Raw genomic sequence first — 22,201 nt, 5'->3', positions numbered from 1 at the left:
CATGCTTTTACTATGGTAAATATAAGTTAATGATAGCGTTTATAATAAATCCAAAGTAGCCACAGATTTACAGTTGTCTGAGACGTCATGAAATGTTCTTTAACATCATAAACCATAAAATGTAGTCAGCGTTCTACTATGGTTTATTTTCATAATACACAGGTCACAAGTTAACACGGTCATATTTCCTTGATTCAGCAGCTGCACAATGTGACGCCGGGAGTCCTGTCTTACATCCAGAGATCTGTAACTGAATCAGTGTAGATCGGTGGTTAAATACTGTCGTCTCATGGCGCGTGTGTCTTTTAACGTGTGTTCGAAACCCGTGCCAACACAGACTTACTTTGTTTATTTTTTGTTTATCCTACTTACTTCAGCCGCTACCGGCGATCATACCAATAACTTGTAATCTTTATAAGAATATCAAAATCATGCAATGAGCAAGTCTGCGTTTATTAGACAGCTTAATATCACGTCATTTGTGCTTTAAGAATCGGCGAATCTGCTGCGGTCGTCATTGTAAACTTCATACACAATGACTTTGAGCTTTTCTTTAAGGATGTTTTGTTGGGAATTTTCACTTTTGAGAAGCAATATGGAAATGTTTACTTTCTCTGCAACTTAATTATTTTGCTTGCAAAATATTTTATCCACAAATGTAAGGTTATGAAAGTCACGCCCCACTTCTCTTACTTTCTAGAAGATATTAAAATTTATATAAAATCTTTATTTACCTCCTGTAACAAAAAGGCAACTAAAACTTTGAATGTATGCTCACTTTTTGGTGTTTTTGTATAATCTCTATCTGATTATCATCTTATATTTTGAAGGAAGAGGAAGATTTTGATTGTGTAATCTGTTTTCTTATTTTTTTATTTTAGCTTATTGTATTTTTTTTTTATTTTCTTTATTATTTTTTTCTACTCTTTCTTTCTTGATTTGTAATTGTTTGGTCATCCTTGAACCCCCTGGCTCTTTTACTTGGCATATGTTCTATCATACTTGTATTTTTGAATGAATGTTTAATAAATGTGTATTAAAAAAAAAAAAAAAAAAAATATCTGCTGCGGTCGTTCCATCACATCTGGGGCGGAGACCTGAACCAGGAAGTTGGTCACCAGATAACACGGTAACCAGTTAAACTGTAACACCGGCGTGACGATCCAGTCTGTCCCAAAAATACCTCTCAATGCGCCCTTGTGGACTCGCGCTAAGGGCCCTATAGGTCTGTACTACATGACGTCACCAAAGTGTGGACTCTTGGGACAGGGCAAATATAACGTGAAACCTATGGAAATGGTTTTAAATAGCACATGGCGCCCTAGTTTTGAGCACTTTAGAGTGTCGCAATGACCGTTTTTTTTTTTTTTTTTTTTTTTTTTTTTTTGCAGTAAAGGACCTGTCATAGTTTAATGACTAGAAAGATGCCATGAGGCGATGCGAGGTTAGCTGCACTGAAAACAGACAAGCGTACATGTGCATATACAGTTCCCAATCGGGGCGAAGTTCACGGGATTTTGTCCACAGAATGATAAGAGCACAGGTTTTAACATATTATTTTATTATTTCACACTCAGTATTTTAACTTAAATGCTTCAAGCCATGGCATGCATATAGCTCTGGACATTTTCTGTATGCAAAACATGTACCTTAAAGGAATTCCTTAACTTACTGCCATTACTGTGGCAGCCAACAACAGCACAGCTTAACCCTGTGCACATATTTATATTTAGTTATATTGAAAAAGTCTTTTTTACCCCGTTTTAACATTGATTTCTATGGAGACCGGCCATAGCTGTCGGGTAAGGCTAATATTAAAAATAATAGAAATCTATGGAAAGTCCCCACAATTCACAGAAACAAATGTGTGTGTGTGTGTGTGTGTGTGAGAGAGAGAGAGAGAGAGAGAAAGAGAGAGTGAACATTTGTAATTATTTCCAAAAAAGAAATAATTATATGAAATCTGAATATATTTGTAACCTTGAGTATGTAGTGAGGCACCAGTATTTCATGTTTGAGGCAGGATAACTCAATATAGTACTGTTGATTATTTGTTTGTATATGTTTACTTACTCAGGACCAGTTTTGTCTTAGCTGAAAACACACAATCCCTCTTGCTGTGAACTGTACATGTGTATTCTCCAGCATCTTCAGCTCTCAGATCGTCCAGACGGAGGGAGAAGTTTCCATGTTGAATCTGATCAGTGAATAAATGAGCTCTTTTCTGATTATCCTGCTGCTCTTCATCTGTTCGACTCTCACTATCTGGATACTGATGAACCAGAGTGTCTGAGTTTCTCGTTGTTCTTCTCCACTCCACCTTCAGATCTTCAGTTAGTAAGTGTGGAGGAACATGACAGGGCAAAACCACCCAACTTCCCAGAAGAACATCAAAGTTTGAATTTTCCACAATTAAACCTGGAAAAGGAAAATACTTTTCATGTATAAGGGTTAAAAAAAAAAAAAAAAAAAAAAAAAAAAAAAAACTTCCCTTTTAGGCTTGCACGCTACTCATTAACTAACTGCTTGTTTTCTTAAAAAAAAAAAAAAAAAAACTAACACTAGCTATTATAATCTTTTTGTATTCTAGTTATTTGTTTTCTTTTTATTTATCATACAATTAACAAAAGCAAAAAAGGCCTCTAACACTAGCTTGCTCTATTCCTTTTATATTCTATCTGTTTTCTTTTAATTTATTATATAATTAACAACAACAAAAATAAACCCTTGCTGTGTGTACTGTGTTAAGCTAACTGTATAGTATCATTGCTATTTTGTTGATTTTGCTTCTATTGTCCTCATTGGTAATTCACTTTGATAAAAGCATCTGCTAAATGACCAAATGTAAAATGTAAATGTATAACTTATGTATTATCTCATATAGGTGTTGTATTTGTCAAAATATTAATAACTAATGCTAACTCAAACTAAACTCATCACACTAACAAACTTCTGACTTTTGGACTTTCTATACTGTCAATATTTTGATACTGTAAATAAAGAAAAATTAACAGCAGCCATTTGATTTACCAGCCTTACACACTCAATAAACACTCATTATTGTGATGGTGGTTAATATTATTATTAGATTCATATTTATTTTCCAGTGAAACACTATTTTCCTGTTCTGTTTGTACCTTTAGTAGGAGATCTGCAGTAGATCAGGTAGAAGAGCAGAAGTGCAGATCCAGACGCAGAAATACAGAGAATCAGCATCATTATGTGTACAACTGAGAAACCTGTCAAACACAAACAGTTATTGGTCATTATTGTGCAAAGTTCGGGAGGCAGACACACTCTTGCAGTTTAAATCTAGATTAAAGACTCTTTATCTAATCTCTTTAACAACACACTAATACGCTTCTAATATCCAAATCCGTTAAAGGATTTTTAGGCTGCATTAATTAGGTAAACCGGAACCGGGAACACTTTCCATAACACCCGATGTACTTGCTACATCATTAGAAGAATGGCATCTACGCTAATATTAGTCTGTTTCTCTCTTGTGTTCTTGTGTAGTGTTCTGAAGCTGTTCCATAGTTCAATGTGAGGTACAGATTAATATTGACAATATTAAATTCAAGTTCATATAAACTCTTCTCTCAATCAGACTGTGTGTCTCGTTTGGTTACTACAGTCAAAACCATCAAACTCTCTTCAAGAGCACACAGTAACTGAGGTTTAAAACTGTTCAAAGAAAAAGCTCAATAACCTAACACACAGATTTAATACACTACGTATCGATATCTCTTCCCTTTGTACTAGTGATGTCGGGTTCGGGAACAAATCGTTTGATTTAACCGGTTCTTCTTAGTGAACCGGTTGAACCAGTTCACCAAATCGGACTGAATCGTTTGAAACGGTTTGCGTCTCCAGTAAGCATTAATAGTTATTCACTTTTTAACGTGATTGACACTCCCTCTGAGTCGAAATAAACCAATATCCCGGAGTAATTCATTTACTCAAACAGTACACTGACTGAACTGCTGTGAAGAGAGAACTCCAGATGAACACGAGCAGAGCAGCTTGTGTGTTGTATTAACTGTTCTATGTGACTCGGAGGACTGCGCAGCCTGCACACTGTGACTCCGTGTTGTTTCAAGCTCATCATTCTGAGCACGGGATGTGCATAAGTTTTCTTAACTTTCCCAGAACGTTATTCTAACGTTGATCTAACGTTCCCCTAACGTTTTTGGTTCCCACACTGACAAAAGTCTAACATTGCTGTTGTTCGTTTAATGTGTATTTTCTCGTTTAAATATCTTTAAATTATTATTTTTGTTTTTTACATTTAAAGTAAACTGATACTGGTAAGGTAAAAGCAATAAACTTGTCTACCATCAACGTTTTTTCCAAGTAATGCTATCACAGGTCGCTAGTTAACTGGCTAATAAATGCATTTTGTGGGGGCACTGACGTTAGCTAAAGTTACCACGTGTAAGTTAGTTAACGTTACAGCTAATCTTATGTTTGTGAATTCAAATGCATTTGTTCTGCTGAGTGTTTTTAATAGTTAACAGTGGCACGAAGAGCATACAAAATGTTTATTTGCCGAGATAACTGTCTTTTAAGAGCTCTGCGAGCTCTGTTTTAAAGCTAGCTAGTGAAGATATCAGTATCATTTGAAACCAAACGACATTATGCATCAAATAGTACCAACCATGACATGGCTTTTTTCTTTTTTTTTTGCTACATTTTTGACACTTGAAATGTGGTAGTTATGCTGCGTTCCAGGCAGGTTTTTGAGCCCATAAATCACGACTTCAAATCACGACTCACGACTTCGTAGCGTTCCAGGCAAGTAACGCCAAACAGCCTGAACACAAGGAATTGTAGCTAGATTATTAATTTTTTTGCAACGTTATATTGTTCTAAAATCTATGTTTCAACGTGTACCACTTGCATAAACACCGCATCCATAGGCAATATTATCCGTAGGGGCTGGCATTGTTGTTTCGCGGGCTATGTGACGTCAGAGCTCGGAACTGGGAGTACATCGATCTAGTACGAGTTCACGGGTGGGAAGTCATGGGTTTGACTGCCGTTCCAGTGCACTTTCACGGGTAGAAGGTTGGAAAAAGGTTACGGGTTGCCTGGAACGCGGCATTAATCCCCAGGTTCAAGCTTCAAACTTCAGGGATGCAAACAGCGCGCTTTTCGGCACCTCCCGCTTTTTTCACGTCAGTTTGGGTGACTTGTGCAGGTGTGAGAGGATCTGAAGCCATTCCATAGCTTAATCTGAAGGACAGAATTCTATTTACATCATTAAATTAAAGTTTACGGAAACCTCGTTTTCCCTCCTCTGCGGCTGTCAATCATTCTCCATTTTGTATTCAAACAGCGCGCGTGGCTCGTCCGGTTACAACAGGATGCACGGTAAAACTCTCTCCAATATGATATAGTCACATTATAATGCTTGATCTGTAGATAAAGGGCTGTGGATTTGCATAAAATGACTATTTTGTTGGAGTTTGTTGCTGTTTTTAAACGACTCGCTACCGTGTGTCTGTTAGATCACACACATCACAAGAACTAAATAAATTGGCATCAAACCTACAATAACTGGAATTTAAAACTGTGAAGAAACAAATTATCAGTAAACTTTTGGACAGATATACACTAGAACACTCGACATTTCTTTGCTTTGTGCCGTGAACTTTTAACTGTTGACTCAGACTCCATGTTGCTTTGAGCACATCATTCTGCATACACGCTTTGTGCCGCTCTGTTTTGAAGCGTTTCATATTATCATGGTTTTGCACACTGAAAGATTATTAAAAGCCTATGTTTTATACCTAGCCTGCACAATACATTTAAAATATGCATAATTTAATTGTATATTGTTTCTGTGTAGTGTAGGCTATATAAATATATACACTTCTGAATTCTTGACATTCATATATAAATATAAAATTGTGAAATGTAATGCCTGATTGAATTTTATAAGAGTACTAATAGTAATTTGTTTTTATTAACAAGTATAGATTTTATAAAATTAATGTGCAGATTTTTTTCAAGAATTACTTTTTGCTGCTGATTTATATACTCGCTAAATTTAATAAAAATACATAATACATTTATGTAATATTTAAAGGTGTTAACTGTAATCTTACACTGCAAAATGATAACTTACAAAGGATTAAATTCATCACAATTATGTAAGTATCTGGATTTTTGCCGCAGGACGAGGGCTTCGATAACCTCTCTTTTTTTTGACTATACATGTGTTTGCATCCCTGAAACTTGACTAATGGTTACTTATGCTGTCAATAGCATAAGGTCATATGTGATCTTCTATTTACACTCCTAATTATCTTGTGTTCAGTATTTATCAGCCATAATATTACAAGGCCCAGCTATTTCTATCTGGTAATGTTAGTTTGCTACACTGTTAACAACATTTACAAAGATGGCAAAGACGTTTGGATACCGGCGACAAGAAATTGTGCATAAGAAGCCGAGCATTGAAGACGTTTTCAAGAGATGGCCTCCACTTTTTCAGATGGAAGAGGTAGGTTTTTAGATGCAAAGCACCTCAGATGCATTAATCACCCATTCATTTACTAACTTAATTGTTTCCCTGTAATGGAGTTTCACAGGCATGGCACTTTGTCTAAGACCAGTTAAATCCATGTGAGCAAATGTCTTACAGCTTACAGTTAAACATTTTTAGACCTAACTGTTGATTCACTTATGAGTTGTTGTAGGCAATAATTTACTAAGGCTGAGCTGGTTATTCCGTTTTGTGTTCACCATCTTAAAAACTTCTAAACATATTTCTGTTTCCTTTTTAGATCAATGCCGAGTTCATGCGAATCACTGCAGGTCCCTTGAAGACAAAGTTCTTGGTGCAGTTGGACAAGCACTCCACCAAACAGTTGGAGGTCATCAGGAGCAAGGGAGGAGTTGTGAAAGAGAAGACCACCAGGACCTTGCAGGTTTTAGATGAGGTATCTATGAATAAGTTGTGTATCAGTGGGATCCATAGCTGAATAGTTTTTAATCCATTTTTTGTTGTTGTAAATGTTTAATTTTAATTAATTGTAACTGTTCTTACTTAGACTGTGGACATCACCATCAGAAGAGAATGCATCCTCAAATCTTTGATGATCTACCTCTGAGAACCAGTTGAGCACCTTATCAAAGAATACCAGGTAAGGGCATCTCTCTCACTTGCTCACACAGTTAACACCTACAGACTAACATGGTCATAGTCTAGGTTTTCTTAGCCGTATTTAATAAATAGGGGTGTGATGAGATACTAAGCTCGCAAGACAAGATTTAAGAAATCTTTGATGCTGAATTTTGAGCAGTAAACACTTAGACCACGTCCAGACGTACCAAAACGATCTTTTTTTCCCCTGTCTTCCCTGGAACAGTGTAAAAAAAAAAGTGTCCAAACGAATCCATTTGCAAATGACTTAACACCTATATGCACATGCTACTTCATATCCCAGGCCTATATGTGGCGCTCTTTCTGCTACAGAAATTAACCAAAAACGGAGAAGAGAGCACAGTCTTCAGTCACTTTCACTTCCGTTCATAACATGACTAGACTTTCACCACTGCTCATTTTATAAAGGCCGCTGCAAGAAAAAGTGTTTTTGTTTACATTGTATAATGAGCTGTTGGATTGCTTTTTATTTTGCAATTCTGTCTGCCATAGGACATGATTGCAGCGCAGTATACTAGCGTGCTAACGTTAGCTCTGCTAGCTAACATCGGCAGTCAAACTAACATCAATGATCCAATGTCCTTTTGATAATCTAGCTAGCGATACGTTTTTTCTAGTAGCGTTTCTACAATAAGCCATGTTAAAATTTACTATCATCCGTTCATGGAGTTGATAAGCAGACAGATTAGCTAGCTAGTTAAGTTGTCTACTTCCACTTTATAAACAGCTAATGTTAACGCTAGTGCGGGGTAAGCATTGGGGTAAGAGGATGAGGTGTGTGGTGATGACATCAGCGATACACACATGCGGCTTCACCGTCCAAACGGAACCAAAAGGGAGCTGTTTTAGAATTTTTTCACCCTGGTACCAGGTTCCAAAAAAATTCATCTTCATGCACTGCGTTTACAGGATTATTTTGGACGATCAGCCCAAACAATGCAAAAAATGTTTCAAAAAGCGTTTCTGTCTGGATGGCCCCTTAATCGAGATGGTCCTCACTGCAGAACACAAGATCCAGGGGGCGTGGTTGGATCCAGATCCAACTCCTCCCACCTTACATATACCTAAACCTACCCGTCTCCACCCCCTGATCCCTAAACCCACCCACCGCCACCCCTAAACCTACCCATCTCCACCCCTAAACCTACCCATCTCCACCCCCTAGATGGGGATCCAACCACGCCCCCTGGATCTTGTGTTCTGCAGTGAGGGGCTACTGCCTTAATCTCCTGCATTCTGGTGAAATTTTCTGCACCAATTTATGGTGGAAATGTCTTTATTTATTTAAGGGGGAAACACAATGCATGTGGCAAGATGACAATTCAAAACCTAACACTATAACAGAATATAATGCAGTAAGGTTCTCAGGCATTCTGTGTCGCTTTCAGATATGTTTCTCCTATAGATCAACTTTTGTAAATCAACTACTGCCGGGTCAGCACACATGCAGGCATGATTTAGTCTTGCCTCCTCTTTGTGTCTTTTGGGGAAGTAACCTCTTTAAATGTGATTGGGGCACCTTTTCACCTCGATACATTTAATACATTTTAATTCAGTTATAAACTCCTGGACTTAAATAGCTCCTCTATTTCAGCAGGTTTTCTGCTCGTGTTCTGAAATTTCTGCACATTCAGAATCTCTCCCACATATGTGTTCTCTGACATGTCCAGAAAAAAGTCAGAATATAACGAGAATAACGTCATCAGTGTTGGGCATGTTACTCTGATTCGTTTGATTTGCGCCTATTCAAGTTATGAAAGTTAAGAGTGTATAAGAGCTTGGCACATTAGTGAAAGTGAAAGTGTTGTGACATACAGCCAAGTATGGTGACCCATACTCAGAATTCGTGCTCTGCTTTTAACCCATCCAAGGTGCACACACACAGCAGTGAACACACACACACCATGAACACACAACCAGAGCAGTGCACACACACACACACACACACACACACCATGAACACACACCCGGAGCAGTGGGTATCATTTATGCTGCGGTGCCCGGGGAGCGGTTGGGGGTTCAGGGCCTTGCTCAAGGACACCTCAGTCGTGGTATTAATGGTGGAGAGAGTGCTGTACATTCACTCCCCCCACCTACAATTCCTGCCGGCCCGAGACTCGAACTCACAACCCTTGGATTGCAAGTCCAACACGCCTAACTTGGATTGCAAGTTAGGCCACGTCTTCCCCATTATGATCTAACATGAAATCTGGGCATTTCTGAAACTATAACGTACTTATTTTCTCTTTCTTTTTTATGCAGGAAAATGAGGTTGAAGAACTGGAGCAGACAACCATGGCGATCTTTATCACTGGGAAAGAGGATCCTCTCCATCAACCCAAAGACATTAAAATTGTCATCGAAGGAACGGAGGTCCAGAACGGGTTGCCCTCGGTTGCAACTGCTTTTTCCATGGTCTTTGGGCTCATATACACACTTACAAGGCTGCATTTTCTCTGCAGCATTTACAATTGTGGCTGCCCAAGTTCGATGGCTACCAGCCTCCAAGGCCAAAGTACGCCAAGTGTTATGTACAACTGGAGAGACTGATTGCAGTGTTTAAAGTATTTTTGTGTGAAGCAGACTGTCAATCTTCATACATTTAAAACAAATGTTCAATGTTGTCAGTTTATCGAACAATAAATATGTGTTCTAAAAGGAAAGTGTTCTGTGTAGTCATTTATCAAAATGTATTAAAAGTGTAGTGGCACCTAGTTGCTTCTAATTATTCTGTACCACTTTTTGAAGTCAGTCGAATTATAACCAGTATTTGAAACACGAGCAAACCACAATCTTCTTTTGAAATGTTTACTTCCAAAATTAAAATAAAAAATGTTACATAGACATGGTACGCACGGTCAAAAAACTGTGTTGTTTCCAACGTCTCTAACTTCAAACTAAAACTACACACATCCAATCGCTTGCATTATGACGTAGTGCGATCTGACTGGAAGCTCAAAATAATTAAATGTTAACAGATCTACACATTACTAAGTATGCATTTTAAACCAAAATATTTCTTATGAATTTTAATAAAATATTTTCTTATTCATTTTACTAAATTATAATTTCAGATGAACTAGTCTCTATGTGGCTCTTACATTACCCGGCCCCTAATTGGTTAGGCAGGAGGACTAAGCAATTATAAACTTAAACACTGAGAGCCAAACAATTTCTAAATGTCCATAAACTATCAACTTGTTTCTTCTTTCTTCACTCTTCTGATGTTGCCTCTTCCAACAAGCACAGTTTGTTTTTAGGCCTTTCCAGAGTGTTGGTCTTGGTCTTTATCTTCACTCTTCGTACTGTTCCACTGGAGTCCGGGAACGTTTCAACTACCCTTCCCATGAGCCAGGAGTTTCGTGGGGAAGAACTATCCACTATTAACACAATATCTCCCGTCATGAAGTTTCTTTTTGGCTTTAGCCATTTCTGGCGCTCCTGAAGAAGTGAAAGGTATTCACGCGTCCATCTATTCCAAAATAAATCCACAAGATATTGAACTTGCTTCCATCTCTTTCTTGTGTACATGTCATCTTTGCTGAAAATCCCTGGAGGCATGTTGGGTTGAGATTTCAACAGCAGTAAGTGATTGGGTGTTAGAGGTTCTACGTCATTCACATCATCTGAAATAGTTGTAAGCGGCCTACCATTGATGATGCTTTCGACCTCACACATTATTGTCAGAAGACAATCATCGTTCACTGCTTGCTCTTTCAAAAGGGAATTAAGGATTCTTCTCACAGTCCGAATTTGTCTTTCCCAAATCCCGCCTTGGTGCAAAGCAGCTGGGCTATTGAATATCCACTTTATTCCCTTTGGTTGCAAGGCCTTTTCAATCTTGCCATTATCCAGCCGTTGAATGGCTTCTCTCAACTCTCTTTCAGCGGCCACAAAATTTGTGCCGTTGTCAGAACGCATGATGATAACTTGACCTCTCCTGCACACAAAGCGACGAATTGCATTAATGCAGGAGTCTGTGTCGAGGCTATCTGCAACTTCAATGTGCACCGCTCTGAGAGTGAGACAAGTGAACATCACGCCATACTTTTTGATTGTACTCCGGCCCCGCTTGACATCAAACGGCCCAAAGAAAGAAGAAGCTCAGTTGTGCCCAAACATAACTGCGTCCGCAGTGTCCTGTTCTTTGGTGTATGTCTCTCAAAATCAATGTAGCAACTCCGCTGTGCTTTGAAATAATTGCTGGATGTTTAGCGTTTTCTGGCATGGCAGACTTGTTGAGTCTTCTGCCAACCCTTAACGTGCCATCTTGAAGAATCGGATCCAATTTAAACAGCTGACTGCTGCGACTGAGCTGTTTACCTTTCTCCAGTACTTTGATTTCTTCTCCAAACTGCTGTCTTTGACTGAATTAGATTATTTCCGATTCTGCGACAACCAGATCATCCAAAGTAAGTGATTTTTTTTCTGTTGCTTTGAATTTCTTCATTTGTTGTTCTAATTTTTATCTTTCTTTTTCAGGGTCTGTTTCAATTTTCATGATTTTTTTTTATATTTCCTTTCTTTCCTCTTTTAGTTTCCACAGATTTTCCTTCACCTTTAAAATCCAGGCCACTGCTCTTTTTAGTTTATGCCAGTCTGAGTAATAGCTGATCAGTTTGTCTATTGGTTCCATGTTTTCTTCAACTTTGATCATGTTGACTGTAGCTCCATTCTTGACTTCCGGATCATTTTGAAGCGTTTCCTTCCTTCGCACAGGTTGTTCCGACCAATCACATTCCTTGTCCAGCAAGAAGTCCGGCCCATTGATCCAGGTTCCTCCTTGCATCAAACTTTTAGCTTTCAGGCCCCTGCTGGCTTGATCTGCAGGATTTTCCGTTGTTCTGACGTACTTCCATTGTGATGGCTTGGTTGCCTCTCGGATCAACGAGATTCTGTTCGCAACAAAAGTTCTGAAACGAGCAGTTTCACTGTCAATATATCGGAGCACAGTAGTACTGTCTGTCCAAAAAATAGATTTCTGCAATGGAACTTGAAGCTCTTGATGTAACATCTTGTCTATTTTAACAGCGACAACTGCTGCGGTCAACTCAAGTCTGGGAATGGTGACCAGTTTGAGTGGAGCCACTCTTGCCTTCCCCATGAGGAATGCACAATGTTTCTCACCTTGGCTATTCTCTAGCAGCAGATAAGACACAGTGCCGTATGCAGACTCAGAAGCGTCTGAAAAATGATGTAACTGTGCTACTGCAGTGCATCCAAAATCTGTAGGCTTCAAACACCTCCTCACATGGAAATTAGAGAGATGACTGACATCTTCAATCCATCTTTTCCAAATTTCAACATGTTTTTCGCCAATGTTCTCATCCCATCCGTATTGTTCTTTACAAAGATCTTTCAGCAGGAGTTTAGCGGGCAAGATGACCGGAGCCAGAAAGCCAAGGGGGTCATAGATGGAATTCACGACTGATAAAATGCCTCTTCTGGTCATCGGCTTGTCTTCCAGCTTCATACTGTAGGTGAAAGTATCAGTTTCTGTGTCCCACTGTACACCGAGAGTCCTCTCGACTGTCAAAGCGTCATGTCTCAGATCCAGGTCCTTCACTTCGTTGGCTCTATGTACTTCAAGGATTGTCATTAACACCTTCCTGCTATTGCTCACCCACTTTGTTAGAGTGAAGCCTCCACTGGCACACAGGGTACGAAGATCTTTAGCCAGGGTCACCGCATCTTCTTCTTTAGCTACACTCTTCAAACAATCATCTACGTAGAAGTTGCGCAGAACTGTCTGGACAGTTTCTGGAGATACATCAGCCTTGTGATCTTCAGCAGTTCTTTTTAGTGCATATGAGGCAACACTTGGTGAAGAAGTGGCTCCGAAGAGGTGCACAGTCATTCGGAATTCCTCCATAGGCTCGTTCAACTTGCTGTTGGGCCACCAAAGAAAACGGAGTAGGTCTGCGTCACGTTCTGGCACCTTGACATGATAAAACATCGACTCGATGTCCGCCATTATAGCTACTGGCTCCTCACTAAATCTTAAAAGCACACCAACTAACGTGTTGGTCAAGTCAGGTCCTTGGAGCAGTTCACTATTCAGAGACCTATCTTGAAACGAAGCTGTGCAGTCGAAGACCACCCGCAACTTTTTTTTTTCTTCGGGTGATACACCCCATGATGCGGTATGTAAAACAGCCTGTTGTCGTCACGTTTCAGCTGTTGGACTGGAACTTGAACAGCGTAGCCTTTGTCAATGATGGTCTCCATGAAGCTCTTGTACTCTTCAAAAAATTCAGGATTCTTCTTGAACTTTCTAAGCAAACAGGCCATGCGCTGTTCCGCCACACAACGGTTATTAGGCATTTGGAGCTTCTCATTCCTTAATGGCAGTCCAATGCTGTAATGCCCGTTCTCAAAAATTGTGGTTTTCTGCACAGACTGCATAAACTGTTTGTCTTCACAAGACATCTCCTCTCGGTCATCATAGTTACGCTCTGGAAAATCAGTGTTATACTGTTGGACCAGCAGCTTCTCAATCTCCATCACAGAAATTCTATTTACTGAAAAAGTAGGCGTTTTATTCATTGCATCGTTCAGTTCCTTTCTTACAGGCCCATTCACAACCCAGCCAATGGCAGTCTTCACAGCATAAGGGCCTCCATCCTCAGCATTAATAACATGCCATGGTTCCATTGCTCTTGAACAGTTAGCTCCAATAAGCAGGCCTACATCCGCTTCTATCTCTGGCAAGCATACTTCATTGAGATAAGGCCACTTCTGAATATCTGACTTTTTAGGTATGTTTTTGATGTGAACAGGTATGTTGCTATGAGTAAACACCTTAGGTAGCTCAATGAACTTGGTGTCTTCCAGCCCGCACACTTCTAAGTCTGATATAACGAAACTGTTCATGAGCTTCTGTTCTCCAGGTTTGTCTTGACCCATAGTGCTAAGAAGTATTCGTGTCGGTTTCCCTTTAATGTTTAGTTTCTTTTGCAGGTCTTCTGTGCAGAACGTTGCTGTGCTTCCTGGGTCCAGAAAGGCGTATGTTTCAACACACTTGTCACTCCTTTTTGATTTGATCTTCAACGGTACTATTGACAGCACACATTCCGCTTCTCCAGCCCCCATGAGGCTACAGGACTCTTGCAGAATAGAAACTTGAGCACAAGATACTTCACTTCCATGACGAGCATCTTTCTTTTCAGGTGAGACAGAATCTTCTTCTTGTATTATGTGCAGAATATCTGGATGCTTTAAAGCACACTCTTTACACTCAAGCCTTCTTTTGCAGAATTTGCTAAGATGACCCGGAACTAAGCATCCAAAACACAAGCCCTTCTGTTTTAAGAATTCCACACGTTCCTTATGTGGTTGGTGTTTGATTTTGCTGCATGAGGCAAGGGTATGTGATTGCTGACAGTACAAACACGGCTTCTCAAAGGCACTCACAGTTTTACTTGAATTTGCTGGTTTAACAGGTATTTCTCGAGGCCCTTTGCTTTCGGTGAAAACATTTGTTGCGAAACTGCTTCCGCGGACCTCTTTTCTTCCATGATGCCTTTCTTTTTGATCAGTCTTTCCACTTGAGATTGTGCAGCTGTCTGAGATATTACCAAATTCTAGCTTGGCGCTCTATGTAACTCACCAAATCAGCAAACTTTGCTCTCCTGCCTCTTTGCTCTTTTATGTCATAAGCTTCAGCACGCCAACGTTCTTTCAATTTATATGGTAACTTAGACACCACTGTCCGTAAATTGGTTGGATTATCCATCTCCTCTAATAATTCGATGTCTTACATAGTATTGCGACATCCAATCAAAAACATTGCATAGGCGCTTAACGCTTTCCCATCATCAGATTTCACTTGAGGCCATTTGAGTGCTTTGTCAATGTACGCACAGCTGCGAACAAGCCGTAAATTGAAAGATTTGTATTGTAGTGCATCACCCTCGAACACAGGAATGTCCTTGGTTGGTAGGTGAGATAGCTGTTGTTGTTTTACTAGTAGCTCAGTGATTACATTCTGTTTTTGCATAACTGGCTATTATGTCATCACGGCTGTTAGATTGAGCATTAGACACATAATTGAAGACCAGTTGAGATTGTTGTTGTATTCGGGAGTGCTGTGTATGTGGTTGAACATGAGTGTTCGTATTAGCTTGCTGTGGAAGCAAAATGCTAGTTCTTTCCTTCATGTGTCCACCTTGTGACTTTTGCACTGCAGAGTAACTACTTAAACCATCTTCAGATCTTTCATATTCTTTAAGCACCCTTAATTTTGCTTTACTCTCATCTAACGCAGTTTCCAGCACTAACTCTTCCTTTTCAGCTTTGATTTTAGCTGCTTCAAACTCAAGCTGTTGCATTTTCTTTAGTGCTGCAGCACGTTCAAGCAGGGCTGCATGTTCCGCTTCCTGTCTAGCTCTTGCTGACGATACTCATTACACAGCTGAGGTGCGACTGACTTGTGATCCACGTGGGCTGGCATGTGTGACATCACTGACCCCCACCTGTGAAACACTGTCATTTGGTTTAACAGTTTCCAGCAGATAATCAACCACATTATTTTCTTCTTGCAGCACCTTTTCCACTGGCAGTATGGGTTCATGCTCAGATGCAATCCAATTTTTTGTTGTTTTCATAAATCCTTTAATTGCTGCCATTTTAGGTTCAAACCAGATCTCTTGATCAGCTGTTTTTTCATCCTCAGTCAAAAGATTTGCAACTTCGTTGTTGAGACGGTTAAACTCATTTAGTGATGTTGCAAAATCATTTTCCATCATGTTTTTCACCCTGTGTAAATTTTGAGCATCACTCATCATTGATTCTAACTCCTTTCTTTTGCTTGTCAGAATTCCTAATGTTCTTCTTCTCAGTGCAATGCACCTCTGCAATCTCTCTTCTCAAGTCAAGTCAAGTCACTTTTATTGTCACATCACCACAGCACATGTGCCTTGGTGAGTGAAATTCTCGGGAGCGTGCACCAGAAATTGCAGAAACAGTTAATATATAACCATACAGACTTCAACAGGTAAAAATATGCAATATGCACATACATATAGTCAGTACACACAGTGTACTATTGGACATACTTACAGTTAGCACTACACATTTTACGCAATATGTACATACATACAGTTAGCACTACACATTATACACTATACACAGAATGTACACATTCTACATTATGTAGACATATATACGCATGAAAATATGCTAAGGTGCAACAGAGTATACGTGGGCTGGATACAGAAATGTTATGGATGTGCATTGGATGGAATCCAGTGGTAGCAGGTAGATTATTGTATTAAATAGTTCGGTGTTGAACTGTTAAAGTTAAAGTGCAGTGTGTGGCATACCATATTGTGGAGTATGCTGTAGGGTGTATTAGTTCAGACTGTTCATAAGTCTGATAGCCTGAGGGAAAAAGCTATCCCTCAGTCGGCTAGTGCGGGATCGGATGCTGCGGAGACGTCTTCCTGAGGGCAGCAGAGAGAGCAGTCTGTGGGAAGGATGGCTGGAGTCACTGATGATCCTCCGGGATTTCCTTATACACCGCCTGGTGTAGATGTCCTGGAGGAAGGGAAGCTCACCTCCAACAATGTGGCTGGCAGTTCGCACGACCCTTTTCAGAGCTTTGCGGTTGCCAGCGGTGCTGTTTCCAAACCAGGCAGTGATGCAGCCAGTCAGGATGCTCTCTATAGTGCAGGTGTAGAATGATCTGAGGATGCTGGGGCTCATTCCAAACTTCCTCAGTCGTCTCATGGAGAAGAGGCATTGATGTGCCTTCTTCAGCACTGCATCAGTGTATGTAGACCAGGTGAGATCTTCACTGATGTTAACACCGAGGAACTTGTGTGTACAGGGTGTACAGGAGTGGGCTGAGGACACAGCCCTGAGGAGCACCAGTGTTAAGGGTCAGCGGGGATGAAGTGTTGTTGCCCATTCTGACCACCTGACTTCTGCCTGTTAGGAAGTCCAGGATCCAGCTGCACAGAGATCTGTTTAGTCCCAGAGTCTGGAGCTTCGCAACAAGTGTGGCAGGCACTATGGTGTTAAATGCTGAGCTGTAGTCCACAAACAGCATTCTCACATAGGTGTTCTTATTTTCCAGGTGGGAGAGAGCAGTGTGTAGGAGTGAAAGCAATAGCATCGTCTGTAGAACAGTTGCTATGATATGCAAATTGTAGCGGATCCAGTGAGGCAGGCAGCACAGAGCAGATGTAGTCTCTGACGAGTCTCTCAAAACACTTACTGAAGATGGGTGTGAGAGCAACATGCCTCCAGTCATTCAAGCATGTGATTTTATTTTTTATTGGATTTTTTGAAGCACGAGGGAACCACAGACAGACAGAGAGAGAGGTTGAAAATGTCTGTGAAAACACCGGCTAGTTGGAATGTGCATGCTCGGAGCACACGGCCTGGGATGCCATCAGGACCCGCACCCTTGCAGATATTCACCCGTCGGAAGGATCGGGTTACATCCGTGACAGAGACGGAGAGTGCACTCACATCTTCTGCAGCAGTGTGGGCGGTGTTGTGAGCCTCGAAACGAGCATAAAAGTTATTTAGCTCGTCCGGTAGAGAGGCGGCAATGTTCACAGTAGCTGGTTTATTCCCTTTAAAGTCTGTGATGTTATTGATTCCCTGCCACATGCCTCTTGCATCATTGGTGTTAAATTGTTCTTCAGCTTTGTTTTTGTATTGTCTTTTTGCGGCTTTGATTGATTTCCTGAGATCGTAGCTGGCTTGTTTGCGATCATCAGCGTTTCCGGATTTAAAAGCGGATGTCCGCGCTGACAAGGCTGCTCGAACATCGCTATTAATCCACGGTTTTTGGTTGGGGTAGATGTGGATTGTTTTTGTCGGCACTACATCTTCTACACACTTCCTGATGAAACATGTTACAGTATCTGAGTACGCCTCTATGTCATCATCAGACGCTGCCCGGAACATGTCCCAGTCCACGTGATCAAAACAGTCCTGTAGTATAGCGTCTGATTGGTCCGACCAGCATTGAATTGTCCTGAGGGGCAGCAGCAGAATGGAAGAGTGATCCGATTTGCCGAAAGGTGGGCGTGGGAGAGATTTGTAGGCGTCCCGGAAAGGAGAGTAGCAGTGGTCCAGTACACGATCACCACGCGTGTTGATGGTGATGTGTTGAAAATATTTCGGAGCTATTGTTCTGAAGTTGGCTTTGTTAAAGTCCCCCATAACAATAAACGATGCATCTGGGTACGCAATTTCCTGCTCACTTATATTCCCATACAGTTCCTTGAGTGCCTGGTCTGTGTTGGCTTGAGGGGGAATGTAAACAGCAGTGATTATGACCGCTGTGAATTCCCTCGTTAGCCAGAATGGTCGACACAGAAGCATATGAAATTCCAGATCAGGGGAGCAGAAGGATTTAATAGAGTGTAGGTTCCTTTCATCACACCACGAGTTGTTGATAAAGAAACAAACGCCCCCACCTCTGCTCTTCCCTGTGAGCTCTTTCGTTCTGTCCGAGCGGTGCACGGAGAACCCCGTAAGCTCGATGGCTGAGTCTGGAACCACTGCAGACATCCAGGTTTCTGTGAGGCAAATAATGCAGCAGTCCCTTGTTTCTCGTTGGTATGAGATACGTGCCCGCAGTTCGCAAAGTTTGTTGTCCAGTGACTGAACGTTAGCCAGCAGAATGGATGGGAGAGGAGGTCGGAGGGGATGACGTCTGAGTCTGACAAGGACGCCGGCTCTCTTCCCTCTTTTCCGGCGGCATTTCCTCGGTCGCGCCCGTGCAGCCCAGACAAAGGGCTCTGATGCGGTGTCTGTAAACAAAGCGCCAGCGTTCAAGAACTCAAAGTCCGGTTTGCGTTCCGCGACGTAGGAACCAATTTTTAGAAGAGTGTGTCTGTCGTAGACAGTTATACAAACAACATCCAACACGTAGAACAACAAAAAAACAAGTAAAACAAACGAAAAACTGCAAAGTTTACTCGGAGCTCGCAACACGGCGCCATCTTGGATCTTCTAATGCCTTCTCTGTCAGTTTATGTGACCTTCAATACATCTCCTCAATACATCTTTGTTCATCTTCTTCAGCCATCTTACAAATAGCAGAGTTAATGCTTTAGTCATATGCAAACGTTTCAAACACTTTCTTCAAAGGTACTTTTCTAAATAAACCGAGTGCAAAACAACTTCTTAAAAATCGCCATAACTCAACATTGACTGAATCAGAGCTTGCTAAGCATACGTTTTACAGGGAGAAGCTGATATACTTTTTTTCTCTTTCAAACTCACTCATTATCCTCGTTCGTTTGTATCCCGTCTTTTTAAAGAAAAAAGTCCCCACTTCAGCTCGCAGCGTCACTTCTCTGTTGACTGACAGGCCAACTAGCCGTTAGCTAGCGGGGCGGAGGAAATCTCGACAAACAGCGGTGAAACTGCAGATCCGTCGCGGGTCTCTTGAGCAGACTTGTCCCAGCTCTGTGGCTTGTTCGCGGCGCTAAAGTCCAATCCGCTGTTTCCTCATCCAACAACAAGCTCGCCACGTCCTCCTCTTATCCAAGTAATCCAATGGCGTTTCAGATTAGCGAGTTTTTTGACTAATGTAGTGGCACCTAGTTGCTTCTAATTATTCTGTACCACTTTTTGAAGTCAGTCGAATTATAACCAGTATTTGAAACACGAGCAAACCACGATCTTCTTTTGAAATGTTTACTTCCAAAACATAAAATAAAAAATGTTACATGGTACGCACGGTCAAAAAACTGTGTTGCTTCCAACGTCTCTAACTTCAAACTAAAACTAAACACATCCAATCGTTTGCATTATGACGTAGTGCGATCTGACTGGAAGCTCAAAATAATTAAATGTTAACAGATCTACACATTACTAAAGCCCTATTCGGACGGGACTAGTTTTACAGGGGGTCGTTAGAGAAATCTGTGTTTCACAGACGTACTTGGTGATTTTAATCCCGTCCGAATCTGCCATGTCTGTGTTTTTCTCACACAACCTCTGTAATAATTACAGAGCGAACTACCTACTGTTTTTCAGCAAACTCAGTGATCCTCTGAGAAAACTAATCCTGTCCGAATGCGAATGTCTGTGATTGCCGGTGATATTTTATTTCACAACGCGTTTCCTTGTGTGTTTTGTTCAATGTGAATTACCGTAGAAGCTCTTACCACACACATGGTTGATATATTTGACTCCCGGCAAAGAAATAAATAAAATAATAAAATGAAGAGCCAGATCAAGTAAACTTTTAATACTGGCTATTGCAATATCAGCGTCAAGTAAGATTAACGTTACTCACGTTCATTTATGCACTCAGTTACATAATGTTTTAATTACAGATGTACCTTTATGAAAATTAAACATGGGTTAAGCCTACTACAAAAAACAAATTAAACTAAAGAAACCACACATTAACATGGTTTTGCTATACTAGCCATTTAGTTTTTAGTATTTATTGTGTAACAATACTAATGGTAATCCATCCGAATGACTAACGTTATATGCAATGCACGCATACAGAGCGCGTGATCTCTGTGACGCCCAGATGCACAAACCAGACCCTCCCACATCTGTAATAAACACGAAGATGTTAGTCCCTCCGAATTGGTACATGAAAATCGCAGACGTCAGGTGGTAAGAATCGAAACTAAAACGTAGTTTAGAAAACTAGTACCGTCCGAATAGTGCTAAAGTATGCATTTTAAACCAAAATATTTCTTATGAATTTTAATAAAACATTTTACTAAATTATTATTTCAGATGAACTAGTCTCTATGTGGCTCTTACAAAAAGCATTTTTTAAAATTGTATTTATTATACATTTCAAATAATGACAACTGTTATTTTTTTATTTGAGACAACCTAAAATAATTAATTTACTCAGACCTATGAATATTAGTTTGTTCCAACCTAAAATAATTAATTTACTTTAACCTCTACATATTAGTTTAATTAGTTTGTTCTAACTTAAAATAATCAGTTTGTTCCGACCTAAAAGAATTAATTCGATCAACCTAATTTGATCAAGTGGTTGCATGGATTTAAACTTTTCAAGTTAAACTAAATTAAATTATTTACTTCGAGTCAATGTCAAATATTTTGTGATTGATTACTTCAGTTTTTTTAAAGTTGAGCCAAGGTTTTTATTTTTCAGTGCAGAACGTTATGCTAACGTTCCCCTAACGTTAGTTTTTGGTTCCCAGAACGTTTTTATAACGTTCCCCTAACCTCTTTACTTTGATATGATCACCCCGCTGCACGTCAGTATTCATCCAGCACACTCATCACCAGTATAGTAAAAGCGGCATGGAAATGATCTGTATGGACGCCTAATCAGTATAATAAAAACCACATCTTGTTTTTATCTGTTATTTAAGTAATAATCTGAGCACATCAACCACCATATGTAAGATTAAATCAAATTAAATCTGTTCATTAATATGTAAGAGTACGATACCCAGATTTTACATTTCTTCAGCACCAAATAAAAATGACTTCAACACTTTATGGTTCATAAAATAAGACATTTATTCACACACACACACACACACACACACACATATATACACACACATATATATATATATATATTAAAAAAAATACTTGACCCAAAGTAGGATATCAGTACATTCATTCTTACCACTGAAGTGTAACGTTACAGTTTGTGCAGTGGGACCTTCTTTTGATCCATAAACAAAAACCTCTTGCTTAACATCATGTTCTCTTCAGTTAGGAATTTTAAATCCCTCCGAAATCATATTTACTCTCATAAATATATAAATTTTAAGTAATCATTTAATAAAGGGATCGATAAACCAGCGAGTCAGTCAGCCAGTAAAACGAAAAATGACCGTTAATGTTTGAATTCTGCGAGCGTGCGACCAAAGGGGAAAGCGCGTGCAGATCAGAGGTGCGCAGTAAATGAAGATTAAACAAACCCCCATTTTTTTAATTTTTTTTATTTTTATTTCTGTTATCACTCTACGCTTAACCCTGGCTCAATATTTTAATTTAAATCGCGTTTTGATTGATCTAATTTCTGTATTTTAATAAATGCTG

The 22,201-nt window shown here is 40.0% G+C and overlaps 1 protein-coding gene across 2 annotated transcripts in view; it reads right to left on the bottom strand.

The window, feature by feature from the left end:
- LOC109069727 (polymeric immunoglobulin receptor-like) overlaps nucleotides 1–22,201 on the bottom strand; it is a 102,000-nt gene that overhangs the window by 44,262 nt on the left and 35,537 nt on the right. The window contains exons 4-5 of one of the 2 annotated variants that reach the window (XM_042733532.1): nucleotides 3,138–3,239; nucleotides 2,074–2,418 (exon numbers count right to left, since the gene is read on the bottom strand). In XM_042733532.1, the coding sequence (XP_042589466.1) occupies nucleotides 2,074–2,418; nucleotides 3,138–3,239 (447 nt within the window). The remainder of the gene's footprint in view (nucleotides 1–2,073; nucleotides 2,419–3,137; nucleotides 3,240–22,201) is intronic. The other variant, XM_042733539.1, reaches the window with a different exon arrangement.

The sequence above is a fragment of the Cyprinus carpio genome, chromosome A3, assembly GCF_018340385.1.
Source record: "Cyprinus carpio isolate SPL01 chromosome A3, ASM1834038v1, whole genome shotgun sequence".
Lineage (NCBI taxonomy): Eukaryota > Metazoa > Chordata > Actinopteri > Cypriniformes > Cyprinidae > Cyprinus > Cyprinus carpio.
This window is presented reverse-complemented; position numbering and strand designations above follow the sequence as displayed.